Source organism: Molossus molossus, unplaced genomic scaffold, assembly GCF_014108415.1.
Source record: "Molossus molossus isolate mMolMol1 unplaced genomic scaffold, mMolMol1.p scaffold_m16_p_6, whole genome shotgun sequence".
NCBI lineage: Eukaryota > Metazoa > Chordata > Mammalia > Chiroptera > Molossidae > Molossus > Molossus molossus.
Genome location: NW_023425399.1, coordinates 13941607 through 13968194, shown reverse-complemented (window position 1 = coordinate 13968194; position 26588 = coordinate 13941607). Strand labels below are relative to the sequence as shown.

The following is a 26588-nucleotide window of genomic DNA, read 5'->3' as shown; positions in this document are numbered from 1 at the left end:
TAGGCTATACCAGTTTAACCCACATGCAGAAATGCCCGCTTCATTGCTCTTTGTCAATGCCGGTTATTAGCCATGAAAAATAGATATATTTGGGCAATGTTATAGGCTAGGAATGCATTTATTTGATTATCTGTGGCACTGGGCATTTTGTTTTTCACCAAATTATTTTTTACCATTTGTATTTTGTCCGGCAATTGGATGTTTATATCTTTTAGTCTTTTTTTGTTCTTTGTACCAGTGTGATGACGTTTTTATTGACTTATTAAAGCTCTTTCATCTGTAAGATTATTTTTTTTTCTCAGTTTTGTCACGTGTTTCTCCACATCCAGTTTACCCATTTGCTTTTTGAATTTTGTTAATATAGTATAGAAGATTTTTCATCTCCTTTTTCTTCCCTTTTTATGTGGTAAAATTTGTAAACTCTGATTTTTTTTTTTTTTTTTTTTTTATCCTCACCCGAGGACATTTTTCCATTTTTTGTACAGATAGAGTGGGAGGGAGAGAGAGAGAGAAACATCGACGTGAAGGGACACATCGAGTGGCTGCCACCCGCACGACCAACCAGGGCCGGGGACAAACTGCAACCGAGGTACATGCCCTTAGCGGGAACCGAACCCGGGTCTCTCCGGACCGCAGGCCGACGCTCTAACCGCTGAGCCAAACTGGCCAGGGCTAAACTCTGATTTTTAATTAACTGAAAGTCCCTCCTAATACAAGAACAAAATTTTCTTTTGGTTCTTGCTTTTTTTCAGCTTTTAAGTTCATAATAGGTCCAGAATTTATTTAGCATATCATGATATGTATGCAATGGATTCTATCTTTTTCAAATTATTCCCCAATTACAAATATACTACTTGTGAAGCGGTTCTCCATTGACATAAATAAAAAAAAAAAAACAGTCTCACTCTATATGGATTATTTTCTGGGTTTAATTATTACAGCCATAATACATGTCGATGATTCACAGTGAAATCCACCCCCACCACCGCTGCTGTTTACAAGTGTTCCTCACTACTTTCTCCTGTACATTTTTTCACATCAATTTTGAAAATCACTTTGTCAAGTTCCAAAAAGAAACCCATTAGGCTTTTGATTGCAATTGTATTAAACCCATAAATTAATTTGGGAAGAATTGATCTCTTCCCAATATTAAATTTGCTAATCCAACAACATAATATATCTCTCCATTTATTCAGGTCTTGTTTTATCATCCTTGATGAAATTTCTGCACATTTCTTGGTTTACTCCTGAGTATTTACCCTTTTAATTGCATTTGAGAATAGGATATATTTTATTATATTTTTATAATAGTTATTACTGGCACATGGCTATTGATTTTTGTTTATTTGCTTTGGGTCTGACCATAATACTGAAATCTCTTAGTTCTAATGAGCTTTTTTTTGGGGGGGGGGTATAGTTTATTCTCTCAAGGATTTGAAGCTATAAGAACATTTTCTGCTACAAATAAGAAAGTGCCTTTCTATTTCTAGCTTACTAAAAATTCTGATCAGTAACGAAGGCTGAAATTTTTCAAATTACTTTTCAGCCTCTCTGGAGAGGATCAGATGGTTTTTATCTTTGGACCTACTGATATGAGGCATTATACCAATACTTTTTCTAATATTCAACATTTTTCATCAGTGCATTTCTGGAATGAACCCAACTTGGCCATGCTGCTTTATGCTTTCATAATGATGCTGGATTCTGGGGTCACATTAGCAAAAGCTTGAGCTTTGTAGCCATATCATTAAAGGTTCAATTCCCAGCCGAGCCACTTGGCCAGATGTATGGTGCTGGGTAAGTCACTTACCTTCCAGAAAGTCAGTGGAGGAATTACAAGTAAACTACTCCATGGGCCTCGCATACTGATGCTCAAAGTGAGTGCCCCTGGTTCCGCTACCCATAATCACCCACTTTCTTTGTGTTGTTGCCTGGATATAGCCAAAGCTATACAATGATGGACCTCCAATTTTAATATCGTTTGGAGCTATTTCTTTTACATTCAACTAGCTTGATAAACAAACACAGTTAGCTTTTCTCATCATTAGTACCTCTCTGTGGCTCCTTTTTTCTTCAAATCTCAGCCTTCAAAGTTAGGAGGGACTGGGGGGTTATTTCCCAGGTATGTGTGTTGAGTTACTGTACGTCTCCCTCTAGGTGGTCCCGGTTCTCAAGGGAGCCTGGGCTGGCAGAAAAATCTAAGAGTGACAAGATGCTTCATAGGGCTTTTCTTGTTTCCTTGGCATTTACCCATGGCTACAAAACTGAGAGGAGTAAGCAGGAAACACGGCCACATCCCACAGAGGACAGACAGCTAAGGCCCTTCCAGATGTCCCTTCCAGGGATGCTAAGAGGTGCCAACTGGACCTTCCCTCCTCACCCCACCACCACACTCAGCCCACACAATGAGGAGACTGTGTGGGTGGAGCCTCTGAGGTTGTGCACTGTAAGGGGAAGAGGCTACTCTCTTCTCCTCTTCCATCAGCCAAATGAGGGGAGCCTCGAGAACCACTGCAGACGTTGTGTGTGCAGTGGGAGGGGCAGCTCATGCCCTAGCAGACACCTGTTCATGTGCAGATACTCCTTGGCTCACACAGCAGCTCCAGAACCGACTGTAGTGAGACAGGCTTCCCCGTCTTCCATCCCTCACCTCTCCTCCTGGGCCTACCCCCAGGGGGGAAGGAAGGGCAGAGGCATCACAGAAAGCCGGGTGGACCCCCAGCCCACACCTCTTCTGAGTAAGTAGTGGTCACGGTCCATCTTCAGGGGCTGCCTTCATCCAGGCTCACCTGCACCACTCTAGAAACGATGTCCCTTGAGCAAGGCGTGGCCTTCGCAGAAGCCCCACCCCTCCTTCTCTAGCTTGCCACAACGTTGCAGATTTCTCCACCGGTCTTTAGATTTTGCTCTGATTCTGGGTGGGATGGTGGTTCGACTTCTAGTGGCTAATCTTGCTGTGTTTTCCCCGAGACTTATGGACCACTCACCAGGATTGTGTCAGGGCCGTTAGATGTCTGTGCTCATACCACCATCCTGCCCAGAAGGAGGTTGTGTTTACTTCTAGTTCAGAGCCCCAAGAGTTCATCCAGGTTATGCTACCCACACTGTACAGAGAGTGACGCTGAGTCTTATAGAAATGGCGGGGGAGGGGGGGCTCCCAAGGCTACTTACATGGCTTTTTTCTGCTTTCTAGAGACCCTCCATTTTTCTTTCTCTCTTTCTTGCCCTAGAATGGCAAGCTAGGCTGGAACTCAGCGCCCACCTGAGGGGCTCCCATCAGAGGTCAGGGCTCACTCCTACAGCCTGTTTGCCAGCCTTGACCTCCCTAAGAAAGAACATGCTTTTCTCTTCCTCGGGACTAGAGACAGCATCAGTACAAGGACAGTCCCTACCCCTCCCACCGTCAGGGGGCAATGCAGCCACCTCTGGGCTCGCAGCCACGCCTCCGGGACTCCACGCCACCTCCACGACCACGCGTTTCTCGTCTCCTGCAGCGGGAGAGCTTCTGCGCTAACCCCCCACGGTCTGAGAAAGTGCAGCAGCACCCGGAGCAATCCTCCACCGCAGGGCCCATTATGTCCCCGCGAGGGACATCAGTTTAGGTGCTGACACCCTCTCTCCCGGCCTGAGGTTTATTTCTAAATAAAGTTCATTAAGGGACTTCCATGCGCTGGGCTCTCTGATAGGCATATCACTTACCTCACTGAAGCGGCACCGCAAAACAGTGTATTGCACTCTCCCATAATTTGAAGGGAAAAAAAAAAAATTGAGGCACAGTCAGGCATGCTATCACCCAGCTAGCAAGTTGCAGCCTGAAATAAAAACCAGGTTCTTTCTGGTTTTAAAGTCCCTATTCATTTCACTAAATTCTAATGACCCGCTCTCACTTCAATGAACCTCTCTTTTGTATCCCCCTGGAGAAGAGAGGGCGGTAGACTCGTATCACTTGCAGTGGAAGGCCATGAATATGGAAATAACGGAATGTGCCATCAAACCGCGGGCGGAGGGAAGGGGGAGCGGCCTCCAGTCCGCAGCCTCGGTCTTGTCTCTGGCTGTGCACAGTCTGTTCACCTGGACAGCCTGGGTTCTGTGAGCTCGTGAGGAATTGGGTTCCCAGGCACGGGACCTGTGATTTCCAGGCGCAAGCAATCACGGGGGGATGTATGATCGCTTGACTTGCTGGACTGTCGGTCGGTGATTCAGAACTATGATGTAAAGACGGCTGCCCAGATGCTGGCTCCAGCAGGGCTTTGGGGGATGAAGGGAGGAGCTTCCTGGCGATGAGGAAAAATGAATTCAGGCTGAAGACCTGTTTGGCGGATAAGAAGGAATATGTCCCCGGAGAGTAAAACCAGGATCCCTAAGTGGATGCTGCATGGAGACAGGTTTAGGTTACAGTGACGGAGAGCTTCTCTGTCTGATGCCGGGTGACGGTTTAAGACATCAACAAGCAAGTGTCCAGGCCGTTCAAAGGGGTGTCTGCAGAGGAGGTACAGGGACGAGCTGGACCAGGGTCGTGTCTGCACCTCTGACTTCACCTGCCTCTGCTCCTTACTGACCTTGGTCCCCATTCTCAATGTCATTGCCTCTGGTTCTCCTTGTGGAGTCCACATAGCTGGTGCTCACAGCCCGTCTGCTGCCCCAACTCTTCTCCACCGATGGGTATGCTCTGCTCCTACGGTGGCCCCCATCGGAGTTGGGTGGTAATCCAGCTACTGCTGGGTACAAAGCAGTAGCCACCACCCCGGGTCCCCACGAGTGCAACCGTCTGCCACGGGACAGCGTCAACCCCCCGTCAGAGGCAGCGTTCAAGGTGAGGCCGGGGGGCACCAGACAGCCCCCCTGGGCCCACACCTATCACCGGAGCCGTGCTGTGGGGCTGTGCCAGAGGAACCCAGCCACTGCCCCAGACCAGGAAACCTCTGACAGTCACTGCCCTGCGGTCATCGTGCTCTGAGACGGGATTTCCCGTTGGATGGGGAAGAACAACACCCGGAGAGGCCCGCCCTTCCAGATGCCAGTCAGTCCAGAGAAACGGACACGCGAGACTTCGTGTTTTGATGTGATGATTCATAATCGTAACGCAGACCAACAGCGGCAACAAACGATGATTTGTTTCATTAGAAGCATCTGAAGAGCGTTTTGAGCTTTCCAAAGCACTTTGATGTACATTATCGCATTTACTCTCCAGGCCTGTATCTCCGGAAGGATGGTGAATGATTAAACGGAGCAAAAGGAACAAAATGATGAATGGAAAAAGTAAATGAATGGGGCATCTCCGCAGAGCAGCATGAAGAAAGAGAATTAAATTGCTCTCATTGGTGCTAAGGAGTCTCTCTGATTCTGCAATATGGGTGCAGTCAGGTGGTTCTCGTGACAGAGGGAGAGGTGATCTGCTAGCGTCCCCTGAGCTCGATGTACATACCCCATCGCCGGCCGTGTGTCTTCACCTTGCACACACCGTAGGCAAACCTGAAGTCACGCCCTCACCCCGAGACCACCACTTGTGTTTTCCACCTCAGGAAAAAGAGACCACCACTTGCCTCCCAGTCATCCCAACCAGAAGCCTGGGTGTGTCCTCTTTGACCCTCTGCTCCCAACCCCAGCTCCCCAGATTCCAGCTGACCGTCTGTCCAGGCTCTGCCTTGACTGGCAAAGGTCTTGTTCTGAACTCTAGTCTTACTGGTCTGACATGCTGCCCTACAGCCAAACTCTTGTGGATGATCTCTACCCTTAAGCGCTGGACCCTGCCAATGCCCTGGTGACCTGGAAGACCTGGCAGAACCATACGACATCTCCACCTGTCCTTGCTGAACTGGCCCTCTGGTATCTGGTACATTGGCCCTGAGCTACACCCAAACTTGTAGCTTTGTGCTGAGAGCCTTGCCCACGTTAGCATGTCCTTACCAAGCCAGTCTCCACCACCAGTGCCCAGCACAGAGTGTGGCACACAGAAGTGATTCAGGGGGTGTCTGGTGAAAAAGACTCTTGTTGCAGTGCATGGCAGCCACCCATTCTCAGCTGGTCTCCATAGCGACCCGTCTCCCTATCACCCAGTCCCACACTCAGGTGGATACCTGCAGAGGAAATTCCACCAGTCCATGTCCTGGGGGGCTCCAGGCCAAGAGACTTAGCTCTAAGCACTGAATTGACTTGTAACCCTGGTCTGATGAGTCTAAGCCTTAGTCTTCCTCCATCTACCTCTCCGCATTGCCTCAAGGACCAAGCAACATGACGGGCATTCCCAAGATGGCATGTTGGTGTGCCACAGTCTATCGGTGGTTCTTCAGTGTGGGTGTGCATCAGTATCACTCAAGGACTCCTTAAAGCATACATCTCCGGGCTCCAATCCAAGAATTTCTCAATCATTAGGTCAGGGGGTGGAGCCTGAGAATCTACACTTCTGTCATGTTCCCAGGGGTGCCAGCGCTGGGCGCCTGGGGACCACACTTTGAGAACCACTGCTCTAGGTCATCCTAAGGGCATTGCTCTCCACACCCGCCTTGTTTTCCTCCCTGAAGTCTGGTATTGCAACCCTCGGCTTTCTGTTTGTCTTACCCTCCATGCTGTTCTGTTGGAATCTTCACCCAGCCGGTCAGTACCTCTGGGCAGAAAGTATACATTCCACCCTCTCTCATTTTCTGTTTTGTAAATAATGAGTACATTTTCAGTGCGATGAATAATGAAAAGGGAAAAGTATGGAAAGACTTAGACTACCAGCCCCAATGCACAGCATCCACAAACGAACATCAGCCTTGGAATTCTCTTAAAAATTAATTATAAGGCAAAGACGAGTCTACCACCAGCAGCACTGCAGGAGAGGAGATTATATTCTTGATGACACGTTTTAGAAAATGTGGGTTATTGAAGATTTAGTCATCACTTACTGAAACACCAACATTTTTTTTTTAAAAATATAAAGCCACACACAGCATTTCAACTCATAATTTTCATAGTGATAGTCAGACAACTGTGTTCTCAACATGTAAAATCCATTACACGGTCATGGCAACAATTTTCAATAGATCGTAAACTTTTATTGAGATGATCATTTTGCGATTGAATTTCAAAACGTATTATATGATCATCAGTACTAAGTCCATGGGGGGCTCCTACAGTACTTTGAATATCATTTACAAAGATCAAAAACCCTAGAATCCCTTAGATTTACCCTGTGGAAAGAGGGAAGTCTCATTGGCAGAATAGAATCAATTATTTTTATGGATGGATACTGAATTGCCAAGCTGAGATAAGATATTACCTGATTTAATAACATATCCAATGTCCTTTTAAAGTAGTACGTCTCGTAATCAGATTTCAATGAGGAATTTTACCAAAGGGCCATTTTTGAAAATAATCAAGAAGACGGCATCTCCATTCATCACAGAGGTTCAATAACTTTCAAAGGAATATCACCAAGCGATGGAAACACGAACTTTGGGTGACGCAGAGCCAAGGCACGCCACCGAAATACTGGAGAATGGCTGTGTCCCATCGTGATGGACACGCTGGGAAATGAGCTGAGCCGCACACAAGCGCCCCGTCTGCGGCGTGTGAACCAGTACGCAGACGCATGCGCGGTGCGGAGCTGCAGCCAGCGGCACTGAGCAGGGACACACGGAGCTCAGTGCAGCGCCTCCCGGCCCGCACTCCACCGCCTGTGTCCTGAGCCGCCTCCTCACTCGCGGTGTTACGGCCCATCATCTCCAGACAGCCCTCCGTCCCCATTTCACCGCATCTTCCAGGCCGCCACCTTCCTGACGCCCACTTCCACCAGCAAGTGCCAGGACTTCCCGAGGTAGTACGCCTTATGCGCTGCCGTGTTTGTGCCTCTCTCGGCCATTGGCGTGTGTAAGGCTGTGCCACCGTTTTTACCAGACATCTCTTTTTGTGTTTTATGTGTCACCGATGAAGTACGGGCGTTGTGCATAACTCTGCGTAGTGCGGTGATTTTCAGGAACACACATGTCACATTATAGCAGAATGGACTGCACTGGACTTTGCTTTTGGTTCCGAGGTGGTCCCCGTGCTGATGGGTCTTTCCCTCCCCACCCGCAGCCGCCAGTGACACCCTGACCCTTGGACCCGGCAGCCCATGCTATGGCTCCCTGACCCCCCAGCTGTTTGCACCTCGCAGATGGCACACCCCCCTCTGTTAGTCACCATGGTGTGACCCATGATCAAGGGAAAATCCTGACTGTGCCACTGGCCAATTGTATGACTTTGAATAAAACATTTAAAAATATTGAGTCTCCATTCATTCATGTATGAGATAAAAATACTTAATATTGAATGGTTATTCAGAGGGGGAAAGTGAGATAATATAAATAATGTGATTTTCAAAAAAATAAATGAACACTGACTTCTTTCGATTTAAGTTGCATTCAGAGCTGGAATATCTCAGGGATATGGTTAGAGACACAGTCTCAGCCAATACCCCTTCCTAGACACAGTAGAGAGGCCTGGAGCCCTCGGGGACACAGGTGGATCCAAGCAGCCTTCCCAGACACAGTCCCAGCCAGCAAACTCTTAGCAGCATGCAGGAACTTCAGAGAAACAGCTGCAGTCAGCGGCCCCCAGGGAGCAGGGAGCAGGGAGCAGGGAGCAGGGAGCACGGAGCCCGGAGCGGCAGGAATAGAGAATCCAGGTGACCCTTGAGGGTCTGCCCCAACCCAGACTCGTAGGTAGGAGCCAGGAGTCCCCAAGGGACATAGAGCCAGGAGGCCCCGTGACTAACTAGTTCGAGAATCCACAGAGAGACACTCAGACACTCCGGACGGAGTTGGCCCCTGGAGCCCCTCAAAGACAGAGCTGAAAGCAGGAACCCTCAAATGAATTGTCAAAAGCAAGAACTCATTAGGGTCACGGGCCCAGCCCAGGGATCCTCAGGGACACAGCTAAAACCAGAAACAATGGCGATACAACAGAAACCAGAAGCACTCAGAGATCAAGTCCAAATGCCCTTGAGGGGACACGAGCCAGGAGCCCTCAGGGATACTCCCTCGGAAGTGGCAGGGAAGCCCTTGGTGAGCTGAAACCAGCACCCCCTGGGAACACTGTCAGAGCCAGGGGGGCTGGGGAGATGCCACCAAAGCCAGGAGATCCTCTAAGGCTAGACCAGCGCCCTGTTTCTCCACCAGGAACATTTAGGAACAACTGTCACGGGAAGCCAAGAAGCGGTCACCCACGGCCACGCCCAGCCTCTCCAGTGAAGTCAGGAAGGAGGCTCTTACCTGCACACTTGGTCCTGGTGGTGAGCGGAGGCCCCGGCGGTCCTGTGCCCCCCTCTCCTGGTCTCGTGAGTAGAACCCGTATCTCATACTCCACATCGGGGTCCAGATGCCACAGCTTATAGTTGGGCGAGTCCACAATGTGGGTCTCGGCCCAGGTGCCAGTGGTGGTCCGATACTCTACCTCCTTCAGGATGATGGGGCCGTCGCCAATGATGGAGTTGGCATTGGGCTTGATCCACAGGTACGTGGCCCCCACGGCCAGCAGCTCCGGCGGGGCAATGGGTGTGGGAGGCTCTGAAAGACAAGCAATCAGAGAAGGGCCTCAGACTCGCGTGGTTTACAGAACAGAACCCAGCACTGAGGAAGGGGGACAGGACTCCAGACGGAGCCATAAAAAACAGCCCAAATCCCTTTTTAACCCCATACATGTCCTAATGAAATTTTCACATTTTTGTGCATAGGTCCCTGAATCAGTATTTCTTCGGTAGCTGTATTTCATACCTACCATACCTCTTTCATTTAAAAAAAGGAAAGAGAGGAGGTAACAGAACCCAGCAAAGCCATCTGGGCGAACACGCTGCTCCAATCCTCAAGTGCGAACCTGCCTGAATGAAGCAGAGTTTGGGTCACAAAGCCCAGAGTGGTCTGTGGTTGACAAATAGTTCTCTAGGAGCACACAGATCATTAGTGGACGTTGTCCCAGAGACTGGCTTGAGCGCAAGTAGCCAAAGGATGATGGCACAGCAAGAATTCCGCCTCCTCCGCCATCCCAGCAGTTGCCAGGGACAGTGCCACCGGCCACAGCGCCCCCGGTGGGAATCACGGGTCGAGGGGAAAGTTGCCACCCCTCTTCCATCACGTTCTGTACCTTCCGCCAAACAGACCGGGCTTTCCACAAGCACGTATGGTGGCCTCCCACTGGCAAAGCTGCGGAAACAAACGTTTATTCTGTTTCTTCCTGGCCAAGAAATCTCACATGCATGACTTCGTGTCGTCCTTGGGACATTCTCACCTCTGTTCTGATGGAAAAAATAAATAAAACCGAGAACCCGAGTGACCAGGTCACCGAACTGAGACGGCGGAGCGTAAGGCGAGACGGAACCCACAACCGCACGCCTGTCGGCAGCAGCTCTCCCCTTGGGAGGCTGTTTGCTTCTTGATGCCCATTTTGTAAAAATCAAAGTGGATATATTGTTTTATTTGTTGCAAAATATAGCAGTGGAACAACAATAAAGAAAGTGAGAAGCAAGAGAAAATATGTTCCCTTCCCTATCACCCAACATAACGGCCTTTTTTATTTCTCTGTGTTCCATTCCAATTCCTATCCATATTCGTAAACCTTTTTCCCGGGGTTCCAGTAACACATTGATACAATGTACGTTTGTTTTTCCTTCACTTATTATATCCTAAGGGCTTTGCTGATATACTGCATGGATTTTACCATCACTGTCTTTAACAGCTGCAGAATAATCCATCAGGTAATCACACTGACTATTCTCCAGTTGCTGGGCACATGAGTTGGTCCAAGTGTCGCTATGGTAACTAATGCTACAATGAACATCTTTGTGCAGATGACTCCGGTCCTGTTTGTCCCATATTTTCTTCGGGCCCACTTCCAGGAATGGGATTAACTGTCAAGGGGTATGATGAGCAAGTTAATGATTCTTTGAGCAGAACTAGGAAGTGGAGGGTAGGGGAGGCATTTGGGAGTGGAGTATAACATCCAAAAACTTTTGGAGAACCTTTGGGTTGTTCATGTGGCAGATGCAGGTGTGAGTTGCAGACTGGAAGTCAGGTGGGAGCTTCCGGAGAGATAAAACTCATTCAGCGTTTTCTTTCTAATTAATTACCTAACAACAAAGATTCTCCGCAAACAGAATAATTGCTATGGAGCAGAGGTGGACAATATTTTCTCAGCATGACTCAGAGCAAACCCTAAGGGACAGCTTCAGAGAGCCTCTATTATAGCCTGCCATTTGGTCAGAGAAGGAAATTAAGCAGATTAGTCAAGCTAGGTGCTTTTCTTTACAAAGCCATGGAGGTTATTACTCAAAGCCTTGTTATCTCAAAGGTGTTTGCAAATTGATTTTTGGATAATTTGTTCCCAGGTAGAGGAGTCAGGTTGGCAGACAGATAATTTCTGGGCTCGCCCTTTGTGCATTTTAAATACACAAACCCTTTGATCACCATGATCATCTCTCCAGAGTTCCCGGTCAGTCTCCGATGAAGCCCCAAGGGTGGCATCTGTCGCTCTGTGAAGACCCAGCCCAATTCCTTAATCTCTCTCTCCACTGACTGGCCCTGGGCAGTATTAAGAACAGCTGATTTCAACACTCTGGGGCTGGAGCAAGGGTCCACGGGAAACCCTCTTCTATCGACTTTCCACCATGGCTTTTGCTCTCCCATTTCAAGCATTAGTGGTAACTTGCTGACCATCAGAAAGAAAATAAAGTATTAATCTTTCCAAATGTTGAGTCTCTTTTCACATGTTTCCGATGGCTGGTGCAGGTATAGTTGCGAACATTCCCTCCAGTCCATCCCTGTCCCCATCTCCAATGACTTAGTTCACATGGCCATGTGCAGATGAGCCCGTGTGACCCGCTCCCCCTCTGTCCCCTCAAGAATATGTCAAGAAAACGTCACAGTGCTTCCTGCACCTGGCACCAAAAAGCCATCCGATTACTGTTGTGTCTTTTCTTTTGCTCGTGATCCACTGATTATAACTGTCATTCTTCAGAAGTCACATGTGCTGGTGGCTCAAAGAGACAGAAGCTGGGATAAGACACACAATACTTTTTGGGTAGACACCCCCTTTTTACAAAATCCACAGAAAGACCCTGTTGATTGGTGTCGGCCCCCTCTCTGACTGTATGAACTGTTCAGCCACACAGTTCAAGAAACCTGTGGGGGAGCCATCTGATCCGAACACCAGAGTCACCAGAAGGGAAACTGAGACCCAGGGAGGCCTCATGACCTGTAAAGCTAGAGGAAGGTGGGGGCGGGGCATTGGAACTCAGGGCGCCAATAGAATTCCCGCCCCACCCTTCCTACTCCTGTATGTGGGATGGTTCAGTACGTAATTAACTTGCAGGATCACGAAAGGAAGTGGACATCAGTGGTTCTGAACTTTCGCGGATGTATTGGTCCCGGTGAAAATCTGGTAAGAAATTCCAGACTCTCCCCCGGGGACAATGCACGTAAGCACGTTACCTCGTGCTCTGCACACCATTTCGGGAATCCAGGGGCCCGTGCACGCAGCCTGGAAGAGTCTATGATGAGAATAAAGGAAGACAGACCCCAGGCACAGCATCGCTTACGCTTCTCTGGGACCCCGAAGCCACCCACTGTTGTAGGGGCTCGAGGTTGGAAGGCCAATCATGTAAGCGGATGGAACTTGATGGAGAGGTCACAGATCCAGTATTTTCAGGCTCCCTGGGTCCCAAACGCTTGGGTGACAATGAACATGCTAAGATTTCCACAGGACAACACCTAGTAAAGGTCTAGCTTCCCATGACCATGGCCCCCCGAACACATTCATAGATTTAATCTTTGAGCTAAAATATTTCAAGCCCCTGCGCATGAAATGTTATATCCGAAGTAGAAATCTTCCACAGGGGACATCTCGGTAGCCTGGGTAGCCGTTACAATACCACAGACTGGGTGGGTGAAAGAGCAGACATCTGTCACAGTTCTGGAGTCTGGGAAGTCCAAGACCAAGGTGCTGGCCCATTCAGTCTGCGGTGAGAACCCTCTTCGGGGTCTGCAGACTGCTGTCTCCTTGCTCTGTCCTCACACGGCGGAAAGAGACCCCTAGCCTCTTTCTCTCCTTCTGAGGACACTAGTGCCACAGTGGAGGACTCCACCCCCCATGACCACATCTGACCCTAATCACCTTCAAAAGGCCCCACCTCCTAGTACAAGCACATGGGGGGTGGGGGGTTAGAACCTCAACAGATGAATTTTTGGGGAGCGAGGGACACAAACATTCATTCCTTAGAGGCCATGTTTTCAAATCCACTTCTCCAAGGCCTACTGACGGGGTCTGGAGAGGAGCCACCTGGGAGACAGGAAGGCCAGGGAAAGAAGCCCCACCCAGCACGCACCCTGTGCTCTGCACGTGTCAGAGTGCTGAGTGTGAGATCTGGTGGCGAAAGGAAAAGCAGGTGGAAGGGAATCAGAGGGTAGGGCAGCCACTTAGAGCAGCAATGACAATAAAGCGCCATGAGGGTCGTGATGGGGTGACAGAGGCAGTTGTGAGGCCCGTGAAGGGACCTCATCTGTTTCCGAGGTTAGGGGAGCTCGTACAGAGACAGCTGGGGCGTGGTCTGCGGGTCCAGACATTCCTGTAAGTCTGTGGGCCAAGAGATTGTCCTGAGCACCCTGTAGCTCTGATTTGCTTGGGGAAAAGAAACAAACAAAATACGATTTATGTGTGACCCAGCGGGTGGGAAAAATGCACGACTTGGAACGGAACCGCAGGCTATTTGGGGGAATGAGACTGTGATCCTCTACGACACCCTCAACTGTGCAAAGCCAGGAATCGTTGTTGGACATCTGATGGCACTCTCTGCTCACAAAATTTGGAACCGAATCAAGAGGGAGGAAGCGTGGTCTCCAGGGAGCTGAGATCTGAGCTGAGAGATGGTAGCGCCCCCGCCAGACAGGCCACAACGTGCTTCAAGGGCGGGACGCCACGAGCCATCCCGAGGCCTGGGCAGCACGTCCCCACCGCCCGGGCTCTCCGTCGGCGCGGACACGGAGGTGACCCTCGTCCGCAGGCAGCACTCTCCAGGCAATTCCGTCGTTCTTTTCCCTGCTGTGAGCTCTTGGAAGAGTCTGCCCCCCGGAAATTCCTACAGAGAGAAGAGCTTCGCATCGCGGGAGAACGAGCCGGAGAACGAGCGTGGCGCACATGCACTGTCTGTCCGGACGGAAATCAGACGACTGGAGCAAAACTGAATGTTACTACGAGAAGTGAGCCTTGACGTGTTTCAGGTGCATAGAACCCAGCCTCCGACTCTTCACCAGCCTCCTCGCCCTCCCCGACCACCCTTCTAACCCCACCGCTATTCACTGACCCCCAGGGGTCTGCAGGAGCACCCGGCCCACCCCACACACCAACATACACACAGGCCCACACCCCAGACGTCTGCAGATGCCATTTCTCCCAACTGGAATGTCTTTCCTTTCGCTTTAAATCAAACCCTACCCCCCTTTAATCCCCCCAATTCTGCCTCAAGACTCCTCAGTTGTATGACCCCCAGGGCTCGGCACGGAGTAGATGTTCAAAAGCACGGGGCTGGTTGGATATTCTACTGATCAGCATGCAACACTGGTCCATCACATTACGGACTGAGGCTAAAAAAGCAGAAAGGACACTGGCTGGGGGCCAGAGCCCGAGTCTTCTTCTTTGCCCTGGCTTCACCACGAGCCAGCTGGCTGACCCTGGGCAGAACACTCAATCCCTGCGGTTCTCAATATTTTCATCTTTAGAATGAAAGATTGTTTTATAATTCAAATGATAAAGGTATCGAAGTTTTCTGCCAGACACAGGGATTCTTTGTGGACATGTCACCAACTCTACCCTGGCTGTGAGCCCTCAGCCGCAGACCCCATCTTCTCTTTCATCCCTGGTGTGGGCCCTGTGGTCCCCGAGCAGGAGATCTAATAAGTAGAAACAGTGATCCCCTGGTATCTGTCAGGGACTGACTCCAGGACCCCCACGGACACCAAAATCTGCAGATTTTCAAGTCCCTCAAATAAGATGGTGTAGTATTTGTATATAAGCTCTGCACATCCTCCCGTTCACTTTAAATCATCTCCAGATGGTTTATATCACAACACCATGTGAAAGGTATGTTATACTCTATTGTTTAGAAAATAATGATAAGAAAAAGGTCTGTACATAGTCAGTACACATGTAACCACTCACTGTAGGCCTAACTGCATAATACCCATTAGCAACAATGTAACTTTTTTTGATTGGTTGGTTGATTGAACCCATAGATGCGGAACCCATGGACACCAAGGGCTGGTTGTATAGCATCCAATCCACTGGTAGGTGCCTCCATGAATTAGTCTTTGCAACCTAGCCTAACAGATGGTTACTGTTCAATCCATATTGGATGTTTTATTTAAACGGGTAGAGAAAATATTTGATAAGTTTTCCCAACCTAAGATGCTGTGGTGGCAATAAAGAAATAAACAAAAGCCAGAGGGAGAATGTTCTGGAAAACAGTGAATGGACATCCAAGCTAAGAATTAGAAGTGTTTGGGGAGAAGATATCAAACAACTGGAACAAACAAGAATCAAAGACAAAGCTGAAATGTCTTTGAGATGAAAGGGGTTCTGAGTTGCAGACTGAAGAGCAAGTGGGTTTCAGACAGAATCAATGAGGAGACTCCAACTGAAGCACAGACCGGCAATATTTTGAATTACAGGACTAAAGAAAAACGCCCACAAGGAGCCAGATAGCAGCAGAACCTCCATCAAAACAAAAAGACTGAAAAATCAGTGTTCAGGCTTCGTCGTCGCATCTGAAACACCGGGACACGGCGGCGAAGATGACAGTCGTCAGAATACGACTGACAAGGGGTCAACACCGCAGGTATTTATGTACCTGCCACTGGTCTTGTGCCTTAAAATATTAACTCATTTAATCTTCACAGCAACTCCAGGGCGAGAGACCATCGTGAGTCACGTTTTTCAGAAAATAAGGGATACAGACTAAGTAGCTTGCCCCGTGTCAAACAAGGAAATTCACAGAGCCAGGATTGGGGCCCAGGCAGGCTTTCTAGGGGTCTGCACCCCCAACCACAGTGGCACACCGCACACAAGGTGCTAAGAGAGTACTACTGCCTGTTCCCTGAATTTCACGGCCGCTAAGTTGTGATGTATTTTTTAAGGCCGATGAAAGACACTTTCAAATTCTGAAGAATGGAGAAAACGTACTGTCTACTTGCCCTTCCTTTATAGGAAAACTACTTGAAGACATACCCCCGTCCACCTTGGGATGACCCCAGATGGAGACCTCTGGGATGGGGAACTGCGGTTACATGATCAGTCCTATGAGGAGATCACTACCACAGGATCCCTCTTTCTCCGATGGGGGCCCAGAAGAGACGCATCACTCCTGCCAGACTGAACAGGAGACATAACCCAAACTGTAAAACGAGACAGCACTTCATGCCTCTCTTCCCAGTGGAATTTAGATTATGCTTTAAAACAAGCAATTCTATTATGAATGCTTAACAACCCCTGCCTTGGCAATCACTTGGAAAATAGACACGAAACAGTTCTCTGGAACAGTCTCTCCCTCAGACAAGACTCCCCATCGGTACAAAGTTCGGTTTTAACTAAATTAAAATCAACAACAAGAATCTCGCCTACTTAGGTTACTGAAGACCTAGACAAATGCACCAAACTGCGGTGCTGCCCTTAGAGTTGTGAATGAGCCCTGTTTTCTTTTACTGCCCCTTTCTTCTTTGTTTTTCTACAAATGTTCTCCAATTGCATGTTTATTAGAAAGTAGCATTTTAAGTAAGTTCAGTTTTCCTATATTTTGAACTTCTATAGCTGGGTGGGACCTCCCCTGTCAGGGTTCTGTGGCCTCAATCCCCAGGAGTATTTAACAATCTCCCTCTCATCTGCCCAGGTACCCGATACCAGAACCACAACTGAGCCCAGGGTGGCTCAGTGGTCAAGTGTTGACCCAAGAGGTCGCCGGTTCGATTCCCGGTCAGGGCACATGCCCAGGTTGTGGGCCCCATCCCCAGTGGGGGGCCGCAGGAGGCAGACAGCTGATGTTCTCTCTCACTGATGTTTCTCTCTCTCTCTTCCTCTCCCTTCCTCTCTCTCTAAAATCAATAAAGAAAAAAATATCTTTAAAAAAAAGAACCACAACTGTGTCCATGTGCCTAGCCAGCTGCCTACCCACTGGTCAAAGGCCACCATAAGCAGAGACTTGACTTCCAAACAGTCCTCTCTTCACGGCCCTTTACCCGCTTCCTCATTTTCTCCCTCCAGGGACCCCAACCAGGCAGAGAGTATTATTCCTGTTGCCTGGACGAGGGCACCCAGGCTCAGCTGCCTGAGGCAACCTGCCTGATCTCATAGCTCGTAGGCAGGACTATGTCCACACGCAGGGCTTCTCCAAGCCTGCACCCTCCCCTCAGTCCCTCACTGACCGTCTTCACGCTGCCAGGATCACTATAAAATGTCAGCTCCGCGGTCTGCAAAGACAGCAGGTGGGACGTGCTGGGGACCGCCGAGGACGAGCCGTGTGCCAGGCCCCGAGCTCCCTGGCATTCCCTTATCCAACCCTGGCCAGCTCCCCCAGGCAGGTGCTACTGTCAGCCTCGTTTCAGAAGCCAATTTAAAAATCCGAAGCTTAAAGAGGTTGATGGCTCACACTATGAGGCTAGTAAGAGAAGGAACCAGGATTCGAATCGGGGAAGATTCCAGAGCAGTGCTCGGAACCACGAGCTCGGGACCACGAGCTCCTACTATCTCATGCTATTGCGCTCCTGCAAGAGAGGATGAAGCGATCCATCCAAGGTCACAGAGAAGTGGTTTCGGTGAGGAAGAGAAGCCAGATCTGTTAAGCCAGCAGCAGTGATAGTAGTCAACAGTCACAGAACCACAGATGTGGCAGATAGTGGGGGGTTCACAGAGCTCCACCTGTCCCATGCAGAGGTCCCCAATATGTAGCCATGACTCAGCCAGAAGCCCTCCAAGGATAAGGAGCACACTCTGCTGTCCACACAATTGGTGAAGGGTTTTCGTAGTGAGGCAGTACTTCGAAGTACTGCCGTCCACCCGGGTGTCATGCTGAGCCTTGGAGAGCTGGTGTCCTCTAAGCCACCAAGCTTTCCCCACCCCAAACCTTGACACACAAGTGATACAGAAGTGCTTGTGCCTGATCACTCCTCCAGGTGACTCACCTTTTCTTGTCCTTTGGCTCAGTGGCTAGAGCAACAGCCGGTGGACCAAAGAGTCACGGGTTTGATTGCAGTCAAGGGGACATACGCCGGTTGTGGTATGATCCTGGTGGGGATGGTGCCGCAGGCAATCGATCATGTCTCTCTCTCACACTGATGTTTCTCCCTCGCTCCCCCTTCCTCCCTCCCACTCTATCTGAAAATCAATGAAAAAATATCCCCAGGTGAGGGTTAAGAATAAAAATGTCAGCATCTCAACATCTTCAAGATCACTCTTCGCTTGGGCCACTTCACAAAGTTAAGAGCAGAGCCATCATTCAGAGGAGCCCGTTCTTCCTTGCAGGCGAATTGAAAGTCCTAAGAAAGTCGGAGTCAGGAGTCTCCCCCAGAGAGGGGCCTGGGAGAACCTAACCCTTGGGAACCAGAGGCCATGCTGGAGCCTCTGGTCTCAGGAGAGCTCAGGTCCACAGACAGGCACCTTGCTTCCCGGGCTCCACCTGTGCCAGCCGCCTGGCCCCCCAGTGCTGGGTAGGAGGAGCCGTGACTTAGGCAGTCCGGGCCTCTGAGCTGCAGAGACATCCAGGTCTGCGCACCCACGTGGTGAGTTACCCTGACTGCCGCAGGGCAAAGGCTATACTCAGCGCTACCCATGCTCCTGGCTCCATCCCGGGATTTAGACACGAACGCAGTCGTCCCTCATCTCAGGCCAGGTCAGTACTGTTATGTATCCAGGTTACAGATGAGGAAACTCAAAGAACGCGCTCGTCATGGACGTCAGGTCCCTTAGGCTCAGCGTGACCCTGAGGGACGCCCGGGCTCCTTTCGCCACTTTGGCTCCGTCCCGCCAGAGGAGGCTCTCTGTGGAGCCCGGTGCTGGCGGAGGGAAGGAGAGGCTCTCTTCCTGCGTCCCGGTCCCGTCAGCTTCACTCTGGCAACAGAGACACTGTGCTCCGGGCTTGCATGTCGTCTGGCCCTCCAGCGCCCTCCGCACGGCGTCTTTGCAGAGGTGCGAACAGAAGCCAGGCCAGGCTCCCGGACAGATGCCGGCCTCCCGCTACCCAGGTCCCAGCATCAGCCCTGCAGCGCCCTCCTCCACACCCTCCCCTACTCTCTGGGTGACCCTGGCCCCAGGCGTGGTCGATGCCTCCTGCTCCTTTAGTGCCCCAGGTTTGTTCTGGCAACAGCCAGGCCAACGGCCGGGTCAGCCAGGGACCCAGGCAGGTAGATGGAGCCAGAGAGATACAGGCTTCCGGTCAACAAATCAGTACGGAGGACTGAGTCCATGTTCTGAGGACAGTGAGTCAAAGGGAGTCACTACCCCGGAGGAACCTGGGAGACGAGAGAGTAAAACAGATGCAGAAATCAGTAACCATCAGACGGAAACAGGTGGGCCCGCAGCAGACCCAGGTCCTGCGGTCACAGAGGAGTGTGGTACATGGAATAATGGCCCCGAAAGATGCCCACACCCTGATCCCCGGATACGTGGCACAAGGCACTTTGAACACATATTGAATGGTCTTGAGTGGCGAGAGTAGCTGGGAATATCCACGCGGGCCCGCGGAATCACCAGGATCCTCACCGGTGCAAGAGGAAGGCAGCGGACCCCAGGCGGGGGAGGGGCCCCTCTGCTGGCTTTGAACTTGGGCGCAGGGCCATGAGGGAGGCTTGCAGGGGGCCTCTGGGAACTGCCAAGGCGAAGGGATGGACTGTCCCCGGAGCCAGAAGACATGCAGCCCTGCTGACCGTGTGAGGCTGACCTCCATGTGTGTAGGGGATAAGTCTGCGTGTTCGGAGCCGCCGTGTGCGGGAGCTGGAGCAGCCCTCGGACGCGAGCACACGGAGGAGATCAGTGGAGGAGAGGAGGGACGTTCTCCTGGGGACTCAAATCATGCGGTGGGGAGAGAGAGGAGAGGCGAGCCCACAGGCACCTGGCGAGCAGGGAGCCTTCACAGAGACGAGGCGACACCGGGTCACTGTGAACAGCACACCCTGCTGAACGCGGGGGATACGGAAAAACAGCAAAAAGCAATGGAGAGCTTAGCAGGAACCAGAGCAGAAGGGTCGTCCGGAGGGGACACCCTGAGGCTGGGGAAGCAGTGTGACACGGCACAGGTTCTTTCTGGACACCTCCTCTGAGTGCAGGTTGAGAATGGGTTGGGAGGAGAGAGACTAGAATCTGGGGGAAGTCGTGCCCGTTGTTGAGAGGGGGGACAATGGCATTCGGGACCAAGGTAATGGCCCTGGGGCTGGAGAGCACAGTCAGAGGGACTGGACACAGCAGAAGACTGGACAGGGCTTACTCCGGGACCGGGTAAACCGAGGGAGATGGGACCAGTGTGGGTAGAGAGCCAGGACTCAGCAGGCTGGGGGAGTCCCGGGCTGGTGCATGCCTGTGGAGCCCCAGTCTCTCCTGGGGCTCTACGTGCTCGCCCAGTCCACAGAGGGGGTGTCTACTTCGCTGCTGCTGCCCAGGGTCCCAGGGCACTGCACCCGCTGCTTCATGCTATGCCCAATACTCCGCACGCCATCCCTGTGCGTTTCGTGTCCACTTTCACGGACGAAGGGCAGCGTGGGGTATTGAAAGTGTACGATCACCAGGTCAGACAGAAAGAGTTGGGCTTATCCCCTCTGTCCTGAACTGTGTGGCTTTGGACAAGTTACATAATTCCCCTGAGCCTCAGTTTCTCCATGTTTAAAGCCAGGGTAATGGATCCTATTTCCCTGGGTCCCTGCGTAAGGACCAGATGTAAATGCCTGAAACCCGACGGGCCCTATGAACGTGAGCGATTCCCTTCCCCCGACCTTCTCGGCCTCCGCAATGGTCCTTCTCCCCAGCCCATTACCCTCTCTGTTATGGGCCACTCGACCCAGCTTCTCAAGCCTCCTGTGATCTCCCCTCGAAGCATCTTGGGATCCCGCAGTACGTGTGACGGAATCAATTTCAGCTTTATGCATGAGGATGCTGCCGGTCTCCCACTGGGCTGGTTAACTCACACTCAACAAGCACTGCGGGGGAAACATGGCAGCCGTCTGCACGGAACACGGCTGAGGGTAGCTCGAGCTCCGGGAGGGGGCGGGAGGGAGGGAAGGGATGTGCAATTCAGGGCAACCTGAGTCCGGGCAGCTTCATCAGTTGCTATGCTACCAGCCGCAGTGAGAGAGAGAATGAAGGGGCTGGGGCTTTGGAGATATTGTTATTTTGCAAATCTCTCTCCTCGGCATAGCCCTGGTGCAGGGAGAGGTGCATAATTAGTCTCTGAGCTGCCGGAATGGCTGGAAGTGACTAGAAGCGTCGCTGCTCTGAAGTGTCGGGAAAGGGTGTCCAGATGGATTAGGGGGCTCAGCCGTAACAGCCTGATCAGTGTGTGGGGAGAGTTTAAGAGAAGACTGCCCCCTTTGTGTAAAGGAACTGCAAAGGAGCCTCCTCCGGGCCCCCAGGTCCCCCGAGGGCTGCCTCTAGGCTCTGCCGCCTCCAGCTTGGAGAGGTAGCAGCCTCAAACGCAGCTCTCTGGGCGAGGGCTTCGAAGCAACAGGAAGCTGCAAGGTCTCCCAGGCCACGGACCACTGTCCCGTCCCCTGAGGCCACCATTCTGACTCCAGCAGGTGGACACTGGGTTCTGAGAACAGCATACTGGCTTCAGGATGGTGCCCCCTCCAGGCCCCTGAAGCTGGGTGTTTCTGTGGCACGTAGGGAATACGAGGGAGCAGAAGGAAGCAAGTCTACTGAGTGGTGATCACATTTCAGACACTATCCTAGATATTTCTGACATCTTAACCACGTACCTCTTAAACAAGGTGGAGGGAACCCAAAGAAATATACAGTGACATCCAAGAGAATCCACAGAATGACCGAGTTTTAGATAACACAATTCCTTGGACGGAATGCTACTTGAAGATATAAGGTAAAACAAGCTTGAAGTTTTACATGCATAAAAGGTTTCAAAGAAATAGCCCATTTACAGAAATTGCTTCATAGAATACAAAAGAAGAGATACTTGCAAACTCATTTTACAAGCCCAAGATAACTGTCACGTTGAGACCTTACATGCAAATCACAAGAAAAGAAACTTCTGGGCCCATCTCTCTCATAAACATAGAGAGAGAGATATCCTATACCTGACATTAGCAAACCAAATCCAGTGATACATAAAATGAATAATTGATCATAACCAACTTGGGTTTATTCCAGGATTACAAGATCAGGTTCATATGAGAAAATTAATCAGTATAACTCCTCATCATATGGACAGAATAAAAGATAAAAATCATGTAATAATCTCAAGAGATGATAAGGAAGCATTTGATGAAAGTCAATATTCATGATAAAACTCTTAGCAAGCTAGAAACACAAGACAAGTTCTTCAATCTGGTAACAGGTATCCAAAACATAAGTCTAACATCATTATCAAAGGTAAAATATTGAATACTTTCCCCAATTCTACTGGGTGTTGTAGCCAGTGCAATGAGACAAGAAAAAGAAATTGAAGATATAAGGATTGGAAAGAAACTAAGAAAGCTTTCATTATTCACAGACTGCCTGACTGTGTATGAAACAAATCCCAAAGAATCTCAAATTATGATGAAAATCAAAAAGAGCCAATGCACTTTACTGGGTTGTATGCTAGGTTTCAATTAACAAAAAGAAAAAGAGTTTAAAATCATCCGTTTGTACCATATGCATAAGCCTTCTAACCTTGCTTCTACTTTTTCCTTCTTCAGATTTATTCTCCACCTTGTAGCCCAACCAATCTTCCTAAAATAACAACTATGTTCTATCCTTTGGCCCCAGGCACCATGCATGTTGTGGTCCCTGTCTACCTGTTCAACCCTGTCTCCTGTCATTGTCCCTCTCACGGCTTAGGCTCTAGACATGCAAGTTCATTTTTAAATATCCCTAATGTGTCGTGTTACTCTCTACCTCAGGGCCTTTGCACACACTGTCTCCTCTTCCTCCCTCTTTAACCTAGTTCACTCTTCATATCGCAGCTCAAACCTCACTTCCTCAAGGAAGTCCTCCCTGACTTCCCCCACAGTCCTAGACCCTGTTCTTTATAGCATTTATATTTAGTGTGATTGTTTACGCTGCTCTTCCCCACGAGACTGTAAGCACCACGAGGGCAAAGACCCCTTTTATATTTCTCACCATCGTATTTAGAGCACCTGCCTTGATCCTCGGCTCATAATAAATGCTTCATGAATAGTTGTTGAATGAATGAGTCAAAGCAAAGTCAGAAGAATCCTGTTCTACTGTCACCCAATATGATTTTTCTCCTTACAACTTGGAATGATGGCTGTTTTGATGAGTAGAGAGGGACTGCAAGAATTGGTGGCTGGTTTGGCTCAGCAGTTAGAGCTACAGCTGCAGACAGAGAGACCCGGGTTCGGTTCCCGCTAAGGGCACGTACCTTGGTTGCAGTTTGTCCCCGGCCCCAGTTGGGGTTGTGTGGGTGGCAACTAGTCGATGTGTCTCTCTCACATCGATGTTTCTCTCTCTCTTCCTCCCTCTCTCCCTCCCGCTGTATTGCTCTATCTGAAGATAAATGCAAAAATGTCCTCGGGTGAAGGAAAAAAAAATAGTTTAAAAAAAAAAAGGAATTGGTGGCTGGATGTTACTGGGGACCCAGCGGTATGAGAGGTCTCGAACAGAGCACTGTTCTACAGAGAAGGGGACTGCACATCCCTGCCCAGAAACGAGCCCCCAGCTGGGGTTGAGAACTCAATTTGTCACTTTAAATGTCAGTGTTTATTCTGTTTAATTAAACGTTTTATTTTGAGATCATTATAAATTTATACTCGTTGTAAGAAATAATAGAGAGATCCGTGTAGCCTCTACCCAGCTTCCCCAGTGATCACTTCATGCAAAACTTTCACACAGTATCACAACCAGGATCCTGACACTGGCACAAGCAAGACACAGGGCACTGCCACCTCCAAGTGGACCCCCGACGCTGCTCTTTTACGACCATATCCACCTCCCCAGCCTCAACACCCGAAACCATTAATCCAGTGTCGGTTATTTTTATTTTTTCCAGGTTTATTGAGAAACAGCTGACATATCTCAGTGTAGAAGTTCAACGTGCGCAGCACATTTTAAAAATTTTGACATGTGAAAAATGACAATATCTAAGCTTTGGGGGTTGGCTTTCTGCACTCAGCATCATTCCCTAAAGATAAAACCAGGTTGCCGTGCCCATCCACGGTCGCTCCTCCTCACTGCCGAGTGGCATTCCAGGTCCCCACGTACCCAGTTGCTCGGCCGTTCACCTGCTGAAGGACACCTGAGCTGTTCCCAGGTGTCAGCTGTTCCAAATAAAGCTGCCAAGAACCACCATGCTTGTCCAGGCTTGTGTGTGAATGCAAGTGTTTCCTTCTCCGGAATAAAGAGCCAGGATGGACACTGCAAAGTCGTATGGAACTTGGAAATGCCGGGCTGCCTTCCTGAGCAGATACAGCATGTTCCAGCCCCGCCAGCAGGGCATCAGCGGTCCCTCTTCTCCGCCTCTTCTCCGGCACCTGCTGCTATCATTGTTCTCAGCCTGTCTCTAAAGAACGCAGTGAAACCTCATACGCTGCCCTAATGACCAGCGATGCTGGACGCCCTTTCGTGGGCTTATTTGCCCTCTCTGCTTCCCCTTCCGTGAAATGTCTGCTCATAACGTTTGCCCGTTTTCTGATTGACTTGTTGGGTTTTGTCGGTTTATTCATTTTTTGCTGTGGAGTTTTAAGAATTTTTTTATCCTCACCCGAGGACATTTTTTTCTAGTTTTTTTTTTTTTTTGTTCCGATAGAGTGTGGGAGGGAGAGAGAGAGAGAGAGAAACATCGACGTGAAAGGGACACATCGAGTGGCTGCCACCCGCACGACCAACCAGGGCCAGGGACAAACTGCAACCGAGATACATGCCCTTAGTGGGAACCGAACCCAGGTCTCTCAGGACCGCAGGCCGACGCTCTAACCGCTGAGCCAAACCGGCCAGGGCAGTTTTAAGAATTTTTTATCTGTTCTAGGTACCAGTGCTTTGTCTCATATGTGGTCTGCAAATATTTTCTCTCACACTGTAGCTTGTCTTTTCCTCCGATGAGCTTCTACAGAGTGAAAGTTTTATTTTAATTGGTTCCATTTATCCGTTTTTTCCGGTTGTAAATCGTGCTTTTGATGTCAAGTCGGTGTTGATTTTTTTTTCACTTTTGACTCCGCTCAAATTCACCGGCGCTCACAAATCAGTCCGGATTCATGACAAGGTGTGTTCAATCAGACACTAAGCTGATACACACGCGAGTACACTGATTCTGTTTCTGGCCACAGAGTTTCTCGATAGCACTGAAAAGCTGGGGGAAATCTGTTTTGTTTTGCAAGTTTTAGTAACACTCTTCATTTATTTTTTAGAAATATATATACATATAATTTTTTTTTCTTTGATGACACGGAGGGACCTGGAAAGCATTATGCTAAGTGAAATAAGCCAGTCAGAGAAAAACAAGTATCACATGATCTCATCTCACTTATTTGTAGAATTTAATGAACAAAATAGGGTGATGAACAAAACAGACCCAGAGACATGGAAGTAAGGTTCAGACTGACAAACGTCAGGGGAGGAAAGAGATAAACCAAAGAACTTATGCATATAAGCATAACCAGTGGACACAGACAACAATGCTGGTGGCGGGGGAATAGGAGGAGGGTGTCAATGGGGGAAAAGAAGAAACATCTGTAACCAAAAAAAATTCAATAAGAAATAGAAGTATTTTTTAAAATTATGTTTCATGTTTTCAATCAGGATGATGGATAATTGCTGAAAGGTGGGAAATAAAAAGTATATTCTCAAAACTACTAAAAAGATGTAAGAGTAATATTCAGAACAACCGACAGCATGGCCCTGTCCTTCAGGACCCCCAGGGACCCTGAAGAAGGCAGGATGCTACCCTGGGTTCAGCCGGTATGCATCTGGAGAGAGAGATACCCTGAGATACCTATTTAATATGTGACTTTTATCACTGTGGAGATGCAAAGAGCTAAGACTCGTTGTCTCTTGCACAAGAAAACCCTGAACGATACCTACAAATGGCCATCACTTTTGTAGGGAGGTTTAAAGACCCGGGTGCTGAGGGCAGATGCCTCTCAGACGGCCCTGAGACTCGCTGCCCCTGTGGCATCTACAGTCCTGGGCAGCCCTGACCTTCGAGAGTGGGCTAGACCTCTTGCTTCCTTTCGAAGGGAGTATGGCAAAAGCGAGGTGATCATGTTCCTTCTGAGAGCAGTTACAAAAAGAAAACCATCTTATCTGCCCCTCCCTCTCCCTGTCCATCCACCCATCTCTCTTTCTCTCTTCTTTCTTCCTACTCCCTCTGCCCTCCTCTCTCCCATCTCCCCTCTCCTTCTCCCCTCCCTCCTCCCCCCACCCACTTACACTCTTTC

At 49.6% G+C, this 26588-nt stretch overlaps 1 protein-coding gene across 2 annotated transcripts in view; it reads right to left on the bottom strand.

Annotated features, from left to right (window-relative positions):
* PTPRT (protein tyrosine phosphatase receptor type T) overlaps positions 1 to 26588 on the bottom strand; it is a 967960-nt gene that overhangs the window by 504158 nt on the left and 437214 nt on the right. For both annotated transcript variants that reach the window (XM_036244362.1, XM_036244363.1), the window contains exon 7: positions 9234 to 9527. In XM_036244362.1, the coding sequence (XP_036100255.1) occupies positions 9234 to 9527 (294 nt within the window). The remainder of the gene's footprint in view (positions 1 to 9233; positions 9528 to 26588) is intronic.